This window comes from Nipponia nippon, unplaced genomic scaffold (assembly GCF_047370975.1).
Source record: "Nipponia nippon isolate SJK-2023a ecotype South Korea unplaced genomic scaffold, ASM4737097v1 scaffold_7, whole genome shotgun sequence".
NCBI lineage: Eukaryota > Metazoa > Chordata > Aves > Pelecaniformes > Threskiornithidae > Nipponia > Nipponia nippon.
This window is the reverse complement of record NW_028262391.1, coordinates 24,854,258-24,877,853: the sequence shown is the minus strand read 5'-3', so window position 1 is coordinate 24,877,853 and position 23,596 is coordinate 24,854,258. Positions and strand designations below refer to the sequence as shown.

General features: G+C 39.5%; 1 protein-coding gene across 3 annotated transcripts in view; it reads right to left on the bottom strand.

The window, feature by feature from the left end:
• LOC104023679 (glypican-5) overlaps window positions 1-23,596 on the bottom strand; it is a 388,175-nt gene that overhangs the window by 142,479 nt on the left and 222,100 nt on the right. For all 3 annotated transcript variants that reach the window (XM_087739176.1, XM_087739174.1, XM_087739175.1), the window contains one exon: window positions 11,233-11,353. In XM_087739176.1, coding sequence (XP_087595302.1) covers window positions 11,233-11,353 — 121 coding nt within the window. The remainder of the gene's footprint in view (window positions 1-11,232; window positions 11,354-23,596) is intronic.

Here is a 23,596-nt window from a genome sequence, read left to right as displayed (position 1 = left end):
TAACCTTCCTTAAAGATGAAGTCCCTGTGTGGTTCCCTGACACACAGACCATCTTCTATGGCGTTGGTGTGGAGTTTGGTTCCATACTGAGTGCTGGTGCATTTAACCTGTTATTGATATAACTGTCTGATTTTTACCATCCCTAATAACCCAGATAGAACAATGTTTATAGGAAACTATGCCGTAGTCTCCTATGACCGAAGAAATTACTTTCCATTCCTTGCTATGTTTTCCTCTTAAGCCTACATGCTGGCCTCATACCTGCACAGGACTGAACTGAGTTAGGGGCAAACTGCATAGACTGTCTGGAGTACAATGAAATCAGCTGAAGAGCTTTTATAGTGCCTTTAAAAAACACATCTAACTTAATTATTTTAAAATGGACTTAAACTAGGCTGATTTTCAGAAACAAAACATTTCAATACGGGTAAGAAAGGCCAGTAAAAAAGTAAGAAAGTTAAAGACTAGCCAATGCTCATAAAAGTAACAGATGGTGAAAATTAGACTGCAGTAGGGTTTGTAAAATTCCCACTGAACTTTTTGGTATTAGCTGAACTTACGTTCTTTGCAAATTTCCAAGTCTCGACATAAAAGCAAGAAGATAAAAATTAAGAAACAAACAGTTACAAATAAGTGATTTCTCTCCCTACCAGACAGTTCTCTTGTAGTCAGTATTAGCAAACAGGCACGTACGACTCAGCCTTTTGGCTCTGATGGGAAGTTTATCCTGGGAATTCTGACAAGAGACACAAATGTACAGTATCAAGCTTTTGTAATGGAGAAGACAGGATGTCAGCCACACAGATGTAATGCTATTAATGGAGAAGTGTGTCCCTGGAGAAGTGGGAATAGCTATACTTGAAAGCTGGAAGAAGGGAGAGATGTCTCAGTGTCAGGATGGAAGAAGCCTCCTAGGCCTGCTCATGGGGCAGAGAGCAGAAAGGCTCCTTCTGCTCCGCGCTAGTACAGCCTGGCCAGCCGTCATGCTCGGCACCCAGAACGCTGAGATGCTCGATGTTTTGGGAAACACACTGAAAGCAAGATCAAGGAGGTTTGTGGCCATTCAAGAACTGCATCATGCTTTTGATAAAAGAGTGGCAGCAACAATGATCATGCCAAACTGGCACTTGTGTGATTTTACTAGTTAGGTTGATGCACCTACATACGTCTTGCTTTTTTGATTCCAACTTGGCAGAAGAGCTCATGATGACATGAGGAAAATGGGAGTCTGATATCCTCGGATCTCTTCTGGATTTGGTGAACTACTCTCAGCATGGCTCTAGGATGTGTGTGTGATCAGGTGGGTGTGAGAAGTAATATACTGGAACCTTTATAAGTATTATGTACAACACCAAAGAAGTATAAGACAGGGTCAGAAGTAAAACAGGTCTATTGTAAGACTGAGTTTCTTTAAATTGACAAATAATGCTATTTCACAGTAGCGGTTCTGCCTCAAACAAGAGGATTGTTTCCTTTAGTCTTTCCTATTTTAGTAATTACTTGTGAATGTCTCCCTAAATAGAAGAGAAAGGCTATTCCCGAAACGATGTTTCTCCAGTATTCAGGCTTGCTTTCTAAATTTGAAAGTGTAAGGGAACGAACACTGCTAGAAGAGGAGTGCGGATCAAGTATTCCTCTGATGCTCGCTCGTGGCCCTGTTTGCTCCTTTAGAGACTAGGCAGTGACACCAGGAAGTTTGCCTAACCTCACCTCACACCTATCATTACCTCTTCTTTATTTTCTCCTCCAAGAAGTATGTGACTGATCACATGAATACAAACGGCACCAAATGGAATCAGATGTTTTAGCCTCTCTACACATTGCAGATACAGTGAGGAAACATATTAAAAGGCTGCTTGCCTGGGCAGACAAGTATGAAACATCTCACATTAAGCTGCCACGGAGGAACTGTTTAAGAAGCCGAAATAAAAGGGCTGCAGGTGCTATCGATGACTTGGCTCCCATGCTCCTGGCTTGCGTAGGAAGCATCTGGGAGTGGTACCGGCAGCCACGTGTGGGCAGCCATATCAGGCACCTAGTATGAGAAACCTCTCAGAGGGACACCTGATCTGGGGCTTCTCCAGTCCAGGTCTGATTCATCAGCTTGTGCTACAATGCAACCCACATTATTGCTGGAAACAAGTTCTTTGCTTTAACTGGGAAGTGGCAGTATACTTTAATAGCATTAATCCACTTGTCATCACCAGCAGTACAGATCCACTTGAGCTTTATAGGCTAAGTTTGGGCTTTAGGTAATCTTTAGTTTTGTTCTCTTACACTGCTTTTTCTACCTGTCTCCTCCCTTTAGTAGTGAGACAGAAAGAGAAAAATGACCCAGTTCTTGCTTTTGGCCAATGATCAATCAATTGTTTGAAGACCTTTCCTCTACCCTAAAGAAAACAATGATCCACCCATAAATCTCTGTTTTTCTTTCTTATTATGCTAAGCTCACCACCTCCAAAAATAAGCACGTTATTATAACTCAGGAATGAGATCAAAAGTAAATACCATAACAACACTTCTAGTGATAATAACTTAAAGCACTGTGACTTACAATTATTAGAGTGATCAGAAAAAGATGATAGGCTAACAGAACAAAATAAGTATTTACATAAAAGAGAATTTATAATTTCAGTATGACAACCTTAATTAATTCAGTGATAATTGCTGACTTTCTATCTTTAAAAAATCAATTAACATCAAAACAAATAGGCTAACGTAGCAGTCAGATCCGTGCTTCCTCCCCTCTGCCAACACCCACAAAGGGGCATGTCTGGTCAAAAGCAATAACAACTGTTAACAGTTGTTGAACAGTAACAACAGTACACATTTTAGTTAGTGCCTTATACCACAAAGACAACAGTTATTAGAGTGATGCATTTCTCTTGGGGTGACAAGAAACCACAGTATTTCCATTAACGGCGTAAAAGTTTCCCTTTTGCTGGCTCGACCCCCTGGGCAGCAATCCCAAACCCCAGGCCTGACCAGCTCTTCCTAGATGCCCCTAGACGTCTCCTGCTCCCGCCCCTGCCTTGCTTTCCTGCCTGGCCTTGGGTGCCCACACCAGCCCTCCTATTCCCGTGCCTGGCCTCGTGCTCCCATACCACCTTCCACTGGTCAGGCCAAAGGAGATCCCTCTAAGACTTGACCCTCTCCTCACTTGCAGCCATTACACCAGAGAATCCAAAACACTTTTCAGCTCATCTGTGAAAATGAGTATCAGTTTTGCTAATCAGCTGCAACTAGAACTGGGCACTCAAGCCAAAAGACAGATTCTGGTGGATTTGTTGTTGTTGTTGGGGTTTTTTTTGTTTTTGTTTTGTTTGTTGTTTTTTTTTTTTAAATAAGACTCTTCCTTTCAAACTATGTTTTTCTATATGTGAAATGTTTTGGCTTAGTTCTAGATTGAAACAGTAGCTCTCCCCTCCCTCTCCCCCACTTGGCTCAAGTCACTACTGTGACTCAATATGTGATTTTGATTTATTAAGACTAATTTCCCACAATGAACAAAACAAAACACATACAATGGCCCATCTGGGCAAATAATTTCTGAAAATGCTTACAAGACAAATAGCACAGCATACTCTGAGACACAACACATGAATAATAAACGGGCATTTTAGCATTATATATTTGCTAGCATATAATAAGATATGCTGGATTTACGTTGAGATTCAGATTTGTCTTATTTTAAAATGCTACATTTTGGTTTAGTTGAGCCAGTATTTCACATGATTTCTGTTTCTATTTAAATCTTGATGCTGTTTTTAATACTAAAAAGCCATTTCTCAATTCTAATTAAAATTATTTAATTATATCTCAAGTCAATATATTTCACAAAACCAAACAAACAACCTGCAGACCTCAGGCCAGCAAAAGTACACTGATTTCAGCCAGGGATGACATATACCTCAATTAGCAATAAATTAGAATGTTAACATATGCTCTCCATAAAACAATGCTCCAGTGACGATTTTTCAGTGGAACTAGACTAGAAATAGCTCTCCTGTTGTGATTCATGGACAAACTTCTGGTTTTGACAGGAGTTTTAATGCCACAGCAGAACCAAGGTTAGAGCTTCCAAACTCCTTTTCTTTTTAAAACAGAAGGGTGTATGAAAGAAGAAAACCACTGCACATAGCCCAGTGACCAGGGCTGCCAGGCCTTGAACAAAGAGATCCCACATCTCCAGATGAATAGCCTGACAACTGCATTATTATCTGCTGGTCTGCTTTTCTATCTGCCCCTCAAGGTATGCAGACAAAGGGAGTCTGAGTGATTTTTCCTTCCTTCATGGCCACATCTCTGTGTTTTCCAGTAGGAGCCCAGCTGAGCCGTCTGCGGCCCTAAGCCTGTCCCTGCTCCTTCCCCCGCACGCCCCCTCCCCGTGGATGCTCCCCCAGCAGCCTCACCTGGGATGCCTAAGTCAGAAATGAGGAAGGGGCACAAATTACAGGTCTCAAAGCAATAGCAGTTTGCAGAAACCTAAGACCAGAACAGGATTTTGACAGACTTCAGATGTCCCAGCCCACTGAATATATTCACAGAATATATTTCTTGTGAATTTTACTCCTTCTAATGGAAGCCCTGACAGATAAATGCTCCTAAGCGATCAGCAACTACATCCTGTTTAACTGCCTGAGAACTACAGCTTTTATTGCAAGAAACATTTCCTAGCGAAGCATCCCCATTAGCATGTAGTCTGCTATACACTACCCTATCTTGATGCACTACTGTGTGATACACTGCTTTGCAAAGAGGACTCTTTGTTGATTTTGATTTTCCTCAGTAACAGAAGAGTCCCCCAATAGACAGTGGATGCATTTTCTCAATTTTGATTGACAAGTCAATGTGAAAATATGTTACAAAAGCAAAAAGCTTCAGACCCAAAGATAACTTGCTAAGAACCATATATGACAGAAATCTGTCAGGTTCTTTAAAGAAACAAAGGAGAGCTAAATTGCTACTAGATTTTTGTTTGTTTTTCCCAGGCTGGCAGCATTTATTTATCTTTCCTTGCTTTAATCACAGATATGATGAAATCTGATGTCTTCAATATTTTTATACAGTCTACATTACATACATTTTTTTTTTTTCCCCTAAGAAACAGAAAATCATAGAGAAGACCACACAGAGAAAGATTATGCTCACTCTTTGGTAAGCTGGATTGTTTCAAGCACTGGGATGAGTTGTTTCATTGCATATGGATTATGAAAAAGATCATAACTTATCTCAGAGCTGAGCATTCAGCATCTGTATCTGGAAGCAAAGAGATGTCTGATTCTTAGCAGGGGAGAATAAAAACAGACCATGAATCTAATAAGAACAAACGTTTTCAAAAAAATACGATGAGAAACAAGCTCTGTATAACTGATGAAGTAATCTGAGATTATAGTTTATTTGAAGATGGGGGTGAACAATTTTTATACAGCAGAGCAGGAAATAAAAAAAATAAACAAACAGTCCATTTGCTCTTTCCTGGCATTATAAGGCTTTCACAAAATGGTTTGGATTGGAAGGGACCTTAAAGATCATCTGGTTCCAACCCCCCTGCCATGGGCCGGGACACCTTCCACTAGACCAGGCTGCTCAAAGCCCCATCCAACCTGGCCTTGAACACTTCCAGGGATGGGGCAGCCACAGCTTCTCTGGGCAACCTGTTCCAGTGCCTCACCACCCTCATAGTAAAGACTCACTTTAAATATAATTGTTTCAGGTTTCATTAATTCTATCTTTATTTTCCTGAAGTATATGCATTTCTTGCTGCTATTTATTTATCAGCCAGTAACTATTGCATTAATTCAATTATCACTGCTGTTTACATTTGGAGATGAAGGTGATGAGGGCTGTTATTGCCTTTATAGTGATGTGAATTCAAAAAGGACCAACACAATCATAGCAGTGTTTGCTTCAACGAAAATCTCTCTTGTATCTGAACTGCAGACAAGCTGAGGCAAGATTAATCTTTAAGACTTCTATGACCCAGACCATTCAAAACGTGCACTGAAGAATCAACAGTCTCTGTTGTGTTATGGATCACTTTCACCAGTTGATTGGTGACATGGATCCTACATTACTTGCAAAAGATAAAATCAGTCTCGGGGCGAGTTGGGTGGCATCCTCAACAGGCTATGATGGTGAGCCCTGGCAGTATCACGGTGCAGAGAACACAGCCTTTCACCTCCTATATTTCTGTATGGGATTACCATCATAGAAGTACCTGTAAAATAGAGTCTGCAGGCAATGAATCCTGAAAGCCTTGAAAGCATACTACGTGTGCGCAGATTGTCAGTACACTGTACACACTACACAACTAGAACCGGGGCCCAATCCCTTCACTGTGTCGTCTTCTATTAATCTGTGCATCTGCATTAAATTCAGTGCCTCAAATTACAGATGGTCTGCTTGGTTAGCCACTGAAGAAAGAATGACTATCTCTGGGATTTCCAGATGTCTTGCTTCATACTTCCAAAAGGGATATGGAGCGCCTGAAATCCTGAAGAAATGTCCCAAGTCTCCAAATGCTTTGGACAGAAAAAAAGAGGACCTGTTTTGGAAATCCAGACATATGGCAGTTCCGGGAAAGGTGCTCCGTTTTGTAAGAGCCACAAGTCTCTACAGGTTTTGGGAGGTATGTGGGGGGCCAGCAATAATACTTCTAAGCCTGTTGGGGCTGTTTAAATCCCAAGTACTAGAAGTAATATAGCAACAGTCTTTCTAAGACAACTACCTCTCTTTCTATATTTTCATTGGATGAAATATAGAACAGAATATTTTGAGTCTTAGTCCAAGTCAGCTACAAGTTTGGATGAAAATCAAACCAACTTGTCTCCACTTAAATCTAATATAAAAAGTCTATAATGTAATAAATTTTATAGATGTTTAAAAAATATATACACTTTTAAATTAAGTAGTAGTTAAATGATTTATCGTATTATTCTCTATTGTCTAACCCAATTAAATTCACATTCGAGATTAAATTATGGCTAGCTCACATTATTGATAAGAAAAATCTCAGCGCTGTTGCTTCGAACTTTGCTATGACGGCTTCCTTTGTGTACAAATCTAAAAGGAATTCAAGTTACATGCATTTCTTAGTTCGGCTGGCGGATCCATGAGACTTTGGTGGGGAAAAAAAAAGAATATGTGGGTCCAGATTCAGCAAGATTTGCTTTGGCATTGCTCTCATTTTAAGCGCTAGGATATTGCACTGTCTTCTTGAATTACAGCCATGCCCTAAGCTTTCATCTCTGACTGACAACAGCAAAACACACTGATTCTCAAAATCTGTCAAGATTAGATTTAGGCTGACAAAAGACAAATAAGTTAAACTTGTATAATACTTATTATATTATAATCCTTTGAGAATGCCCATGCAACCCTGCTAGCAAAGTTATAGTCAAAGTTTTTTCACTTTTCCCTAACATTCTCATTGCTTTTCAATGTGATTGATCCTTTAGGATTTTTAACCTTGGCCTCAGAACTGCTTGTGTTTGAACTGTGAAAAGCATTATGCTGAAGAAAAACATTAAAACGTATTTAAGTGCAATTGTGTGGCAAGAAGTAGTAGTCAAAAAAGACGCAATGGGGGATTTTATGTTTATTATCAGTTGCAGTTCACATCTGCTCTATTCACAAAAAAAAGGAGAGGAAAAAATGTTATTTCTAACTGCTAGTTCTTCAAAATCAACCTGGGACCTGACTGTTTTTACATTACTAAAAGTAAAAGTTACTGTAAATTGTAACTCAGTAATTCTATTGATATGTGAATCAGCAGCTACAAGAAACCCTTCAAATACCTTATCTGCCAGGGATGCAAATAACAGTAAGCGTTGAATAATATTCTCTAAATGTCACTTTACTTTTGGCTTTGCAAAGTGGTTATGAAATAGCCTATTTGCATAATCATTTTTTTAAAAAACAACAACTATGTGGTGAGGATTTAAGTCCCAGATGAAAAAAACAAGAAACTGCTATAATCTCCAACGAACTGGCATTTCAGCCTAAATGACAGGCAGACATGGAAGACGACTTGCATACAGATTATCTGTAACGTGCTGGAGTTGGGATGCACTAACTAGAACAATAATATATTGACAAGAGTTTCGTTCATGTGCATAGGATTTAGGATCAATGAAGTTATTAATCTCTTTACATTTGTGGATAAGTCATAATAAGGAGCTAAGAAAGAAACGGCTGCTGTACACCAAAGACTGTCAGTTGTATTTAAATCAACTAATAGTTTGCTGCTTCTGCATGGCCGGTGACAAGCCACTCTTGCTCACAGCCTTGTGCTGCATTGCTACCCCAGTCACTGCAGGCCCACATTATCTCAGGCCCTGCTGACCCTGCTGCACCGCGCTGCTGCGTCCGCAGCCCAGGACTGCCAGCACGGGGCAAGGAGGCTGCAGCAGTAGGTGCAGAGTGATGAGGAAGAGCTGGGGTCCAGCAGTGGAAGACAGAGGTGGAAGAGGATCTATTGAAGACAGCAGCGATTAGATTTGCTCCAGAAATTGTTAAGAATTGCTGAGCTAAGGCACATCTTTTAAAAAAAATGAATCCTGTTGATTTGAATGTAGCTGTAGTTGACAGCGCTCCACAACTTCAGCAAATTGATCTAGCAGCAGATTATTCTGATTTTCAAAAACACGCACCTTTGCAAAACAGAATGAGAGAGAGAGAGAAAGCCAACAGGTCCAGGCGCTCTGAGGGATAGATACAGCATGGCTGGAGCTTGTTTTGTTAAGACAGAAATGTTATTTCTTTTAAAAATCTCAGCACATCTTTCTCTTATCCAAGAATATGCTTTCTTCTGGGTAGTTTAGCAATATTACTTAAATGGTAGAAGATTACTGAGGCCTAGACACATCAAATCACCTATGATGCACATTCCGTGCATTGCTTTGTTCTCTGCTCTGCAGGCTTCCTGCCTCTCTGGGATTCCTTCTGTATATGCAATATGCAACTACTGCTTAAAACGGTGTTGCAAATGTCAAATACTTAAGAAGGTACAAAGATAACACCTTATTTTATTACTGTTTAAATTCCACCTTACATATTGCCTCCAAAAAAAAAAAAAAAAAGAATAATTTAATGAAAAAAATGAATTTGCCTGTAAAATGAGTAATGGGATTCTGTATAATTCTTCCTCTATACAGTCTACACACACTATTGATGACACTTTAAACTCCCGATTTAACCAGCTTTTCAGTGTCAGTTTTTATTTGTATATTATCACCACCACCGAAATGAAAATTCAAGAAGCAGAAAACAGCTACACGTTTGATGTTGTATGTGAAAGCCTTAGATATTTAGCAACTTCTTTGATACTTTGATCTCTGAAGAAATCTTACTAAAATTATGATCAAAGGAATTTATATTATTCCAAGTACTTAAGAATGAACCATCTTAGGGCAATAATCAGTATTCTGTTTAATCCTTCACCCTTGGAATCCATTATTGCTAAGCACCTCAATCTGATGGCAGTTACACTTACTTAAGGGTGATATTCTCCTAAAAGAGAATTAGAAGTAACAGAAAGCAACACTTCCAACTTACAGAAAGAGCTAGGAATTGGATTTCATTCTTCTGACTAAAAAGTGTTCTTTGAAGCTGTTTTTTAAACATACGTAACTTAAGAAAATTGGTACACAGCTCATCATGAGACCATTCGGATTTTTATTTTTCTACAGCAGACAAAGAAATAGAATTTCCAATATACAGCTACTTTTAATTTAATCTATCTCTAACTATTTCCTATTGTCAGTGTTTATAGAAGACTATTACGTAGATGGATATATCTAATATTTATAAAGTAAATTAACACTCTACTTTATGACATGCAAAGGCAGATAAATAATGAATTATCCTTTTCATCAATCTGACCACATAATATCTATTTCACTGTAACATTAAATACCGCATCAGACTGGTTGTTGTAATCCCCCATGGCAAGTTAAATCAAACAGTGTGATACAAAGAATCCCTAAACTGCAGCCTACAGAACAACAGAAGAACATTAGAGCCAAGCAAGATTTAACGAAAACACTAATTACTGGTTAGATTATGGATTTACCACTGGTGGTTGATGAGAGGTAAAGGAGGGTTATACTTCTGCAGGAGCAAATAACAGATCAAACCATGACTCCCAGTCACAGCCACAGTCTTAATAACCTCCCACATCCTGACTAAGCAATTCCTCCTCCTGTTTTACCTGTGCAGATTATTTTTCTTCCTGTACACCCCACCCGCAAAGGTGGACTTTAATCTTACAGCGGTTTTCTACTAACTATTTATATCCCCATGCTCCATCACTCTTTAATGGTGAAAGATTACAAGCAGACTAATGTGCAAACACATCTGACTCCGAACACACTGTTGTAAGCATTCTTCCAAGCTGACAAGAAAACATGCCTACTTTAAATGAAAATCAATCTCTCTTAAATCTGTTAGCTCCAGCTCATTTCGACTGGCACTACTTTAAGAGCTCACAAAGGGTGTGCTGAAGCAGTAATATCAGAGAATCGTGCATTCAGCTTTGAAAGGCGGCAGATGTACCAGGACTGCAAGTACATCTGAGGGAACCCAAATAGATGATAGAGGCAGACACAGGTTAATCATGCCTCTGACAAACTCACTGGTAGGTTATCTTTCCTTTTGGGCTGAGGGGCTTGAGAACAAGGCCTGTCAAAGAAATGTTTTCAAAGGTGCAAGGCTAATTCATCCTGGAGCACCTTCTGTCCTGACTTCAGCATTCCATACAGTTCAGTTATCATACCCTTATAGACCCATTTTGTATTTTGATCTGTTTATATCTACACCACTGAAAAACAGTAAGCTGCACAAACAAGGAGATATTCCTCCAACACAAGAATATCACAGGCCTCCTACAGGTGCTCACACAGCCTGACTCTAATCACAAGCTTCAGGTGAACTGTGGGGTCCAGGACCTCCTCCATGTTCCTGGGGCTGTAGACTGTAATCAACAGCTATGGAACAACAGCCAGGAATTGGAGCAACTTCCAGGGAAATAATTTTGCCTCGTTAGAGTTCATAAACCAGCTGGCACAACAGAATCTTCAGTTGCCTTTAGTACCAAGCCCACTCCATGGCTATTTCAGGCCTATAATCCTGGGAAATGTAACATGAGAAGCAGTACCACTTAGTAATTTTAGCTTTAGCTCTGCTATCAAACCCAGTGATAAAATGCTTTTATCTCTAAAAATTACTTACTTGATTAAAGTGCTGAAGTTTACCAATTAAATTACTGATGAGTGGGTCCAATCCTCTGACTTTCAGCTCTGGATTATTAATTTGTGCCTTCAGTCCATTGGAAACAACTCTGCTGGTGTAACTGAAAAAAAGAAAAAAAAGAAAACATCAGTGACTGGAACCATATCCATTGGAATCAAAAATAATATTACAGGGGACTTACAAAAAGCAAATATTTTGTAAATGGGAATAGAAATTTGTAATAAATATTTATGATTTTAAATACACCAAACCAGAATAAAAATCGTGCAGTATCATTCATCGCTTCAAACTATTCAAGTCATGAACCGACAACAATTTCATAAACCACATAAAGATTCCTTTCATTCATATTTTAATATTTGAACCTTTATAACTGACATTCTCAAGTTCTTCCATGCAGCAGTCAAAGCTGATAGCTTCCAGAGAGTAATTCTTTCATAATTACAGAAACACAGGGAATTTAAGATGGAAACTAAACATCATGAGACTGAAGTAAAATCCAATGAAACGGCAGTCTGATTTTGAAAATATTCTTAATCAAAGCATGAGATTGGACTTCTCTTGCTAGACTAGCAGTTTATCACCGTCTCGAGACACTTGCTGCTGTACCAGCGCTCCTCACCATGCCTTATCTGCATTATGAACTCCCTAGCCAGGGTCCACGTACAGGAATTCTCTCTAACGAAGTCTTGCTTTATTTGAGGAATGGCAGCTGTTCTCACACCGCAGTCACCTGTCTCTTATCAGCGATCTTCTCTCACCGACTGTTGACTAAACAGTTACTGTCGGTCTTTTCTGGAATACACCACAGTGTATTCTCAAAACCTAATCGGCTTGGGGCTCCACCCATGTACTCTCATGGGGAAAATTCCAGGATTGCGCACATTTGGTCTGTACTTCTGAACATGTCTTTACCATAGTTGAGAAGATGAAGTCATCAGCACACGTATGCTGAATCCAGTGCTTCCTGGAAGTATTCAAACTACTGCATATTGGCTCCAGAGTTGATCTGTTCATGCATGACTTAAATTCAACCCATTCGCAATACACTGCAAATCCCAGAGAGACAGACAGCAACCTTTTCTGGCGAGTCATGCTTTTGAGGGTTGTATGTAACTACTCTCATTAGTTTGGCACTCATTTTGTCACGAAGTGGATCATGGATGTTTGCATGACCAGTTATGAACTGGACAAGAGACTGCTCCCAAACTAAAGTCTCTTAGACTCACACACGTCTGCAAGGATCTCATTAAGGTGCCATGTTGCCATCTTTTTAAGGCAGGTAGTAATCGGCTGTGCTCCTCTGGACCGAAATGTGAAAAGAAACATCCTGCTACATCTTTCACTTTGATCATACCTACATACTTCGATACATAGATGTTCTCCTATCAGTGAATTCTTCACTGTAAACCAATTTGTGCTGAAGCTGAGGACAGCACTTCGAAGCAGACAGAAGTCCCAAATTCTATTGTAGAAAGACAACAGGATGTGGCAAGGGAGACCTAGCTCTCCAAATATATTTGTCCTATCTTAATTTCATTTAGGATGAACAACATATTTTATGCAAACTGCTGGCAAGGCATACTGTGTTACACTGCTGTAAAACATATGGCTTAAAAAGAGGAAGAACTGAGAATGGTCCACCTTTTCAGTAAACTCAATAAATTTCACTTCTCAGGAAAAAAAGAAAAACAAATGGTTTAGAACAAAGAATTGAGAAAAATCGTATTTTTCACTAATAGCCAGATAGTATTTAGAGGAAAAACGTTAAGGAAAATCTTTTTCAATTAGTTTATTTTTTTGTTCACTGAGCCTTTTAAAGGTAATCTTCTAATTTTTCTTGATGCGTAACTCATACAAGTATAAACTAATCTGGAAGTATAAACTTTCACAATGCAATGGCGTGTGCAAAATGATGGTCAGGTTCTGATCTTACAACCAGACTCAGATAGCTGGACCGATGTCCCCAGGAAGAACCCAGCTAAAGTATTATTTTGAAGTCAAACCTAGTATAGATCTTGTCAGTCCACATCAATTCATTTGGACAATACAGGAACACTGCTGCACGTTACCTGCCTTTAGCTTTACCTTTAGTCACAAATCATACTATTTGCTGAAAGCTCATCATTGTTCATCATGTGAAAACACTCGGTTACCCACTGTAGATGTACAGGGACACTTGACACAGCTTTTTGAGATCATCTAGTTGCAATACAGGAGAAATTTCATTTAATGGGTCAGCTCCATCAGTCTGTTCAGTGATTCTCTGTGTGCGTTGCTTTGTCTGATCAGAAACTCATCAACAGCAGCAAAAAGCAAGGCTTTCCCTTTTCATTGCTCTTGACTGCTCTCTATTCAACCCCTAGTTAGAGCTATTGGAATTTCTCTAGAGGCTTATGTCATTATAATCCAGGATAAAGAACGCAAAATTGCTTCCCCTCTGGGTTGGTTGGGTTGGGTTTTTTTTGGCAAATGATATTGGTTTTTTTTCCCAGTGAATCACAAGCCTCCATTAAATGCCTCTAAGTGGTATTACAAACCTACAGCACTCCATGGAGTTTGCATAAACATGACCAATTCAGGGATAGCAGCAGCATTAATGCCAGAGTCCTCAAAGGGACCCAAAATGTGGAAAGTCAAGCTCAGTCAACTCAGATATATTGCTGTTGCTAAATACAACCCTCTTTTGCATACATTATTATCAGGAAAATAGGACCATTTGGTATGAATGAGTTCACAGTCCACAAAGGGGATACTCGTATCCTTAAAGTTCCATATGCATTTAAGGACTCACTCTTTAAAGCTCTAGAGATATGCATAAATTGTGCACAGATATTTCTGTTGCCCAGATTGCTTGTAATTAGATTCATAATGTGGATTACCTAAATTTCATCTGTCAGAGAAAGCATGCATGAGATGTGTGAATCCTGCACCATTTCCTTATCTCCTTGGTCTAGCATGGCTTCAGTATGGCAGTCACTAACAACTACACCTAACTGCTAACGCGAGGCTCCAGCACGTAAGAGTTGGCCCAGCTATGGTCTGGAACGTCAGCTGCATGACTGGCAATGCCCAGAAAACCAACTACACACCTTTGGCAGTGCAGAAATAGGTGTGATCTGCCAAATGAACGGTGTTAAAAGCTGATGTAAAGAGAAGCAAAAGACTTACTTGCAGAGCACAACAAAACCAACTCTTGGGCTTCCCCATAATAACCCCTAAGCTCTGCTTGTCCTGTGTGTTCTTACTGAGAGATCACTTCTATAACAAATGCATGCCCAGACACACTCAGATGAACTCAAAAATGGTGAGTTCAGAGAAGGTGGGCTACACCTCTCAAGGAGACTGAGACAGGGCAGAGAACTGAAGGAGAACTGCACAGCCAGCAAGAAGGGAGAAATACCTCCAGTCCATCACAGCCAAGAACCAAAGACCATACTAGAAAAAGACACTATGTCCATCTGACTCGAACTACTACCCTGTAAACTGAAAATCCTTCTACTAGCTCTGTATCATGTTAAAATACTTTGAAATAAACACTATACATTTCCTGAAAGATAATCTGATTACTTCACTTCTTTGCACTATCTGAAACATTTTTTTTGTTGACATCAGATCCTGAATTACTGGAAATGTACATTAAGTAAGATCAGAAATTGGCTTGCTTTATTTAATAACCTGCAATTTAACTGAAATATTGTAGTACAGAATTGTTAACTCTGGTTACAGCTCTAGTACTTTATTCATACTAAACCCAGAAATGTCAGCAGGAATCGCCAGGAAAGTTGTATTAAAATATTGTCACTGGAGCAATCCTGAAAGTAACTGTTACATTGGGGGCCAAGGAGCAGTGCATACAGGCAGAATTTTCATCCAGACCTCCAGCCTCATGCCAATGTTATTCCACTGATTATTTGGGCAAAGCTATGATACTTTAAAAAACCAAACAAAAACAATTATAAAAAACAACCCACCAAAACTCAGCTTTACAGTATTTCAGAAGACCAGCATCAATTATTTTACATCTTAGCACAGCTCATTGCAGGTTTAAAAAAAGGTAAAAAGTGAAATGCTGATTACACATGGGATTGCATTTGAACGGAAGGCACATATTTTTATTTTCTATATAAATATAGATAAATTAAGATATTTGAGTCTAAATACTTATTTTAAAATAAAGCCAGATGCTATTTTGAAATGTGTTCTTTTTAACTCCTAATATGAAAAGGGATCAAGGTATAGGATTCCCTCAAAGACAAATATGCCATTTTAGATAGTTCAATACTTTAGAAACAACATAGAAACAACTACAAGTTCCAGGCAAATAACTGCAGGAGCTGCATTAGGGACAGATCTAACTAGCAGTGATATTTAGCCACAAAAGCCCAAGAAACAGGGTGCTGTTTTCACACCATTTCCTTCCCGCCTCCCTGCAGGAGACCATACCAGTCAGGATACGAGTGTCTGATAAAGCTCTTGCAGGCAGCTTTTCCAAGTATTATTGATCAAGCTCCAGCTGGGAGACTATTTCCATTACTCCATATTCCTCGGGGTGCTATTACCCCGAGTTGTGCCACTAGCAGCCACTAAGCACCCCAGTGCTTTGATCGGGTGGCTAATGGCCTGTCCTTTTCCTGACTGAAGTCAGCTCCAGTGCCTGTACGCACCAGAGGGATTACGGAGCAAGACACCACACCGCACTTCAGATGCTCCGAAATATGCACTGAGAATTTCAGAATTATCTATATTGGAAATTCAGGCTACCCAGAACCTGAACTTCATCTGAATGCAGTTCTCCTAATTTTAGTTCTCCTTTCTCTACTTGAGTATTTGGCCCAACACAGCTGCCTAAGAGGCATCAAAATTCCTGTTTAATTGTGGGAGAAATGGGGCATCTAACATCACAAGGCAAATCTGAAAATTTGAGCCTCACATTCAGTTCAGAGGAATCCACGAACTGCCATAAACATCTCTATGGGACAGAAATTGCTTTTGAAATAATTTGTCGCACAACCTTGAGAGTTGCCGTATACATAAAATACGAATAAAACGCACTGGCTACAAAATTTAAGGTGTATTCGCTGAGACGTTTCTAACTTGTTAGCCACATTTTTAGAAAATATAATTACATGCTACACATCACCAAGGCAACAATTTTGAACCAGAAATATTTTCTGTAATCTGCCATGCATTTTTTCATCTTTTTTTATTGGTACTGGTTGTATAATTCCACTATGATCAACAGGGGCTAAAACAGCAACACCTTTCTGAGACATAATGGCAAACCCAAACTCTTTGTGACTGAGACTCTACTGGTTCTAAAAGTCACATTTAACCGTTCATTTCTTTGGCATTACAAAAATGTGACTGTCTTATTTTCTGTACAAATGTATAAACTATTCTGTAAGAAAAACAACCCTTCTCCCCCCAGCAGAAAACCACATTAAAAAACTAGAGATTAGACCACCTAAAAAAAAAAAAAAAGTTTTCTCAGCCTTCTAAAAATCAACAGCTGTCCAGTAGCCTGCTAAAGCCAGAGAAGTCTAAAGAAAGTAAGCCACTAATTTTATAACCAACAAAATAATAAAACCGTTGAGACAAAGCTAGACTTTACAATGATCATTTCGCATCCAGCTCTGCTTTTTTCATCTTTATGTATAACTTCTTAAACAGAAAACAATCCTAGAGATATATGTTGCCTGTAAAACCACCCAGAAGTAGATAGCACTATGCAAATAACTACAATGAATTAAAATTACGTCTTTTTAGGCTCGTATGTTTGAAAGTCAGTCATTGACCGCAGGCTCTCATTTGCTAAAAAAATTCTGAAGTAGCCTGTTTATTTCAGCAATATACTCAACACACTGTCAGAGCACCACCCACCACCACTAAATGACTCAGAGGTTAAAGGGTTAGAGGGGGAGAAGGAAGGGAAGAGCTTTGAATGTGTCATTTAGTAAGAAGCAATGAGAAATATGGATAAGCTATTTAACTGGCCTTGAGATCCACTGAACAATTAATTCAGTTACATTAGGCATGGTTCACCAGATGGTGTGTTTTGTCTTATATTTATTCATAATTTGACCCTTGGGCTGGAATGGTTTGCCTCAAATTCAATTATGTGAATCCACTGCTGATCTACACCAGTCTGTTGTGTCTCCAAATTAATAATTTTTTGACATTTCCCTTGTAGTTTTTAGATGCAGCCCTTGGTGCATGTGACACGCTGACCTACAAGGCTCTGCAAGGAATCATTTTCTCCCAATTCAAGGAACGCAGAAGTGTGCACCAACCAGTAAGAGCAGTGACAAAATAAACACACGGTTGCAGAATTTGAAATAATTCATCAAGATTACCAGCTTTGATCTGATTAACCCTTCTGCCCACTTCTTTGCAAAACAGAAAGAACAAGCAGAATATATGGCAATTGTATATCCCTTGCCTGGTTATCATAGTTGCTTGTCACTTAGTAAGTAACTTCAAGGTAGCAAAGCAAATGCCGTTTTCCTGAAGTGTTGTTGCTGCTTAAACGTAATTCTCCAGGAGGAAGAGCCAGCCAGCGCAGGATTCTCCTTGGACTCAGCTGTCCCTAAGCTGCTCCACATGACGAGACTGGCAGCCAGCGAGTCCCCCCCACCTCCTTCCGATCCTTGTCATTGAAACTGACCAAGAGACAGATTGTGCTTCATCTCCAAACGACTCCCACAATAGCACTAGTCAGAGAAATGCCTTGTATCATACTTTTTATCATTTCTGTAACAGCCTAGCAAACCTGGATTACAGTCGTTGAGCATCTTGGCTGAGAGGTCTCAAAGTAAGGAATGAACAATCCATGACCAGTACTGTTCCCTAGGAACTAAATGCTATTTCACTGCCACGATAAACAGTTTTTCAAAAAAATGAATAAAAGAAAGAAATACATCTTGATAAATTTACTGTCAGATAATCAGCAGCCATCAGGGAAAAAAACTGCCAAAGTTTGCAGATTTTGGATTTGTCTTATAATTCAGTTTCTTTTCATCTACCCAACTTGAACACTGAGTGTGCAAGTGCTTTGTAGAGTTAAATCCTGGAAGACTTCATGACTGTAACATTTATTCAGTTGGCCTGATCCATTAGGTCATTCTGCAATTAGCTCCATTAACTTAAATGGATATATTCCTTGTTTATAGGAAAGGTTTCAGTCAGGCCTCCACTCACAGCAGAACTGCAGTAAGAGCAGCTGAAATCCACTGAGCGGCTGACAAAGGTGTCCTCTAACAACTAACATCCTGCAAACGACACTGTGCAAGGGCACATGTTGGGAAACCTTGAAAGCTCCAGATGTTTTCAAGCCCTTGCATGCAGGGCTGCAGGCTTTTGTGTGATTGTTGAAAGTCACATCTTACAACTTCTCGGGTAACCTGAAAACCAGTGGGGCGTTTTGTTTGGTTTTAGGGAAAAAACATGTATTTTATGCCAGCGTACAGCAGGAGCAATTCTACTGAAGTCAGTGGAGTCATAATAGGGCAAAATCTGGATACATCACATGAAAATCAGACCCTTTGTCCACAAAGAAAAAAAAACGTGTTCTAAACGATCAGCTGAGCACAACTGGAACAATATTCTCCAAGAGAAAGATTTATCCATTTAAAAACACCTATGTAAAGAGTTCATTTAGAAATGATTAAATAACTGCCAACAGACTACAAGAAAGCTCAAGTCTAGCACATAATGAGTTTAGCTGCCCCGACGATTTTGTGAAGCAGAACTGACACGATGTGAATACCATCTCTGCCGGAACTATTCTAATGGGCTTCAGTAGAAGTTTCACAAATAATCTTGTTTATTAGCAATTATGGGAAACGATGAGACAAATACAGTGTGTTAATGGGCTAATGGGATAATTAAAAAAAAAAAATCGCAAAGCCAAATAGCATTTATAGTGGTTTTTCTCCACTTCTATAGGGCTAAAAAAGACCTCCTGCAGTCTAGATTATAAAGACAATTTTAAGACTGCAGGTACAAACACAAGTTACCAGAAGGCTTCAAGTGACTGGATGATGCCACCCCATGAACACACTGAAAATCACAGGGAAAAGCAACTCAGTGAAGGAGTGTACATGTAAAAGATGTTACCATCAAAAAAGACGTGTTCATCAGTTTTTCCAGAATCACGCTGAGAACGTACTGACTCAGGCTTCAAAGAATACTTGTAAAATGTTTGAAAAGTGTTGTAAAAAAGTTATTACAGATTGTCGGTGAAACAGCCTACATTCTTTTCCTAGGTATATGAAAAGTTAACACTACCTTCAAGGCACACTGAAAGCACCAGAGAGATTTGCAGAAGTTAACTGGACAGTCTTTATTATGTTGAGGGAAGGAAAGTACTTGCCTGGAATAACATCAGATAGGAAAGCTCTTCAGTTTAAAGTGGAATAAACTCTACAAGACACGCAAATGATACCTACATACCCATCAAAGCAAATATAACGAGCAATGAAAATGATACAAATGCAAAAGCTGATAACGTAACCAGGAACTGGCAGCATAGAGACCATTCCCCATTAAATGAATCTGAGAAACAGAACAGAAAATAGAACAATAAACAAACCGTATATACTTATCAAAGTAACATCTGTGGCCATTGCTAGGGGAAAAAAGTAAAGCTGCTCCAAAATACCTTCTCAGTAACTCCTAGACGAGGGGAGAGCACTCTTCAAGTACAAACAGGAGAACATAGCTGAGCTAAATCCTGATGGAGAATCTGATTCTGCACCTCTTGGACACTGGCAGCTTGTACCCTGTTCGGGGGGCTGTGGAAAACACATGGAAACATACGACTGCCTAACTTTTTAACCTGTCAGATGGAAGACACTAGTGGAAAAAAGGACTGACTCAGCAGAAAAGAAAATACAGTCTCAAGAGAGGAGAGGACTTAAACTCTTCGAAGAAAAAATAAAAGCAGACTAGCAATAAACTTCACAGCAGTGGAGAGAGGATGAGTATCAAGCAAGGGCTCACAGTATTTGGTTGATAGGACTTTTAGCAGGCCAAGGCAGCAAAGATCCAATTCCCTTTCTGGAAACCCTTGTTGCTGATACTTAAAAATCAGGCTTGACAGATGACCACGGGTATACAAAAGGATATTCTATGATCCCAGCATAGAAATGTTTATGAAGCAAAACGGGGAATGTCCTAATTTGCACAGAATCAGATGTATGTCACAGGGAGAAGACCTTGCCTGTGGGTCATTAAAAGCAAGCAAAACAAAACATAACAAAAATACATTAATGCTAAGAGGTCAAAATTCCAGCTTTCCTCAGAAGTCAGTTTCTCCAAATACACTTAGATACACATGGGAGACTAATGAACAGCTGACAATAATGAATACACGAACTGCAGCTCTGTACGAACTCAACTCATGGACTGAACTCTGCCCTCAAAGAGTTTTGGCTTAAGCCCCCTGGCTTCAGCACCCCCTGCCATTCTGATTGCAGCCTACAGCTCCTACCGAGCCAGCCCTGGGTGCGTACTGCATGTGTCTATTACTTCCACAAGCAAAACTACTGTTGAGCCTAATAGTGCAGCATGACTGTTGTTGAATATCACTGCTCCTACAGCAATTTCAAGTTTCTTGTCTCTATTTTTAATGCCTTCCACAACTGTGATCTCCATGCTTCTCTCAATGCCCCTTCATCTATCCTGCTGATTAGGCCAACATGAATCCAGCTTCGCTTACTTCATTCTAAACCCTATTTTTCTCCCCCATGTCAATTTGAAGTACCTTCACAGGCTACTCTTTAAGGAGTCTCACTACCTACCTTCACTCCTCCCTCAATGCCTACATGTATTGCAATGTTGAAAAAGCCATCAACTACTGCCAAAGTTGGTGCTCTGTAATGGAAAGATGCACTTAGCTGGTACTTACTGGACACAGAGAGTAGATCAGGTATAGCATTCCTTCACATCACATGCGAAGGAGGCATTTGGGTAGTCCAGGCCGACTCTCTCTTCCAGGCTCAAGTATAAGGCAGCTGAGATTTGCACTTTCTGAACCCCTGTCACTTCCCCTGGTTATTTTGGCTCCGTAGGGATGTCTTTGACCATTACATGTTCCAAACACACATTAATGCATACACATTTGATTTTGTTCTCTCACACAGTTTTTCCAATATATTTGTGCAGGACTATTCAAGGCAATTCTTATCTGCTCCAGTGCCTTCACTTCTGCTCAGGTCTTAATATCTTAATAGCAGGTGTTTGGTCCTTTAGCCACAGATGGAAGAGTTATTGACCCTTTCTGGGCTGCAGGAGTGTGAGGTACACAGTTCCAATCTATTCCTATTTCCAGGTTAATAATTTTATCAGTAAGATGGTGATGCTAAATTTTATGTAAGTAAAAAGTAAATAGGAGGCCTTAATGCTGTACAGAAAGAGATCAGACACTAAGACTTCTAAATCTCCTGACTCAGAGTTCTTAAACTCCTTCCCTTTGCTTAATCTTTTCCACCAGAAAGACAGCTGAATTCATCATTCCAAAGCACCAAAGTTTTATTCCTTATAGAGGAAGCAGTATTTTATTGCAGAAGCTATGAGCTACCTGTTCAGCTCACCAGCCGATTCATAGATTTCATCCAACTCCTTTCTTTTGCAACTGCCTAATTAGCATAGATCAGGACAATGAACATTTATTGTTCCCCTAACAGTAAAACACCAACAGCCAAAACGCACTCAGCATATTCTGCTGCCACTGGTTGACATAGCTATGTGTACTGGATCGGGCTTAGTTTAATTACCATTATCCTGTAGGCACCCTGATTGCTATAATTCCTTGCAGATATACCAAAGCCTCTGCCATACCAGTACCACAGGGATGTGTTTTGAACACAGACTTTTTCAGTGGCTGGAAATGGTCTGGATTCATGGTCTGGAAAGAGTTTAGGCAGGCAGCAGTTTTAATTTGTTGCTAGCTTATATCTAACTAAGTGTTTGATGCAGTAGTTCAGTATCTAGCAAAAATCATGGGTTTTATCACTCTGGAAAGCACTGCAGAAAATGCTAGTATTAGTAGAGAGCAAGTATGGTCTAGTCATGGAGATTAAAATGTCTTAGCATTTGTCCCAGAGAAGTGTTTACCCAGGTCAAGGCTGAAGAGCTCAAGAGTAATGTGGGAAACTGGGCGGCCTCAATTCATGTTTTTGTCATTAAATACAAAGCATTGTTTTCCTTGCTTGAGTGTCTGGTACTTCTCACAAAAATAACTGCACTAGAAGAGAGGTCAAATGTAGAAAGATTTTCCTGTCATCGCAAATTTGAAAAAGAGAATATTTATACAAAAATCAATTTACTTGACCTATACTGTTCAATTCTTCTGCTAATACTGTTGAAGATTTTATGTCTGGTTAAAACTGTTCCCTTCCACAATTTAGCTTCTCTCCCACTTGATTTTGCAGTAAGGTCAGAATCCAGAGTTCATTACTTTATACTTTGTTACCACAGACACAAACAGCAACACAAATTCAACACAAGTTCCCCGCAGGAATAACTACATCAAAGACCAAATTGTTAGGGTAAAGAACATTTAAACACAAATACATACACCACAAAATATTGTGCAGAAGAAAACCTAAGAAGAAAAATAAGGACAAGGAATCCTTTTTGCCCTGCTGTAAATGCCCTGCTCTTGAAAATCCAAGTGTCACAGAGGCTTCTGTCCTGAAGAAACCCAGTCGCGTGAAGCACAATCTTATTTTTGATAGTCACTTCTAAGCTGGATAATAGTAAGTGGGAAGAGTAACCACTTCTGACATACTTGCAAGTTAGTGGCATGTTTCCTCTGGAGTTTTGATTTCTGTTGCACAGATTCTCTTCCCTTACACCCCCACAAGAGCTCTAACAGCTTTGTGTTAGATACAGTAAAAATTTTCGCTATAAAATCCCCAAGTAAACGAACACAAAGCAGACCATGAGATTCACTAAAAACAGGTAAACTCAAACAACATTCCCATCACACATATACATACATATAGCACACTCACAAACATGCGTTCTTCACTTTTTAACTAGAAGGTGTAGACACCTGAAAGCAGAAAAATAAACAGGCAGAATAATGTAACATAGAAAGAAGTAAGCCTAACAGGGCATTATGCTAAACGCAACAGAGAAAGCAACTGAAATGTACTCAAACAAGTAACTGTGGTTGCAGTGACTGCAGGGACTCTCACACAGCCCTCATCTACATAAAGCCCAGGGTGACCTGACTTTTTATGGCATGTAAGTATCATCACAAATAATCTGTTTAGTAATAATGTGCTACTATTCTCAGTTTATATTTAGGGGATGAAGTTATGGTGCCTTAAGC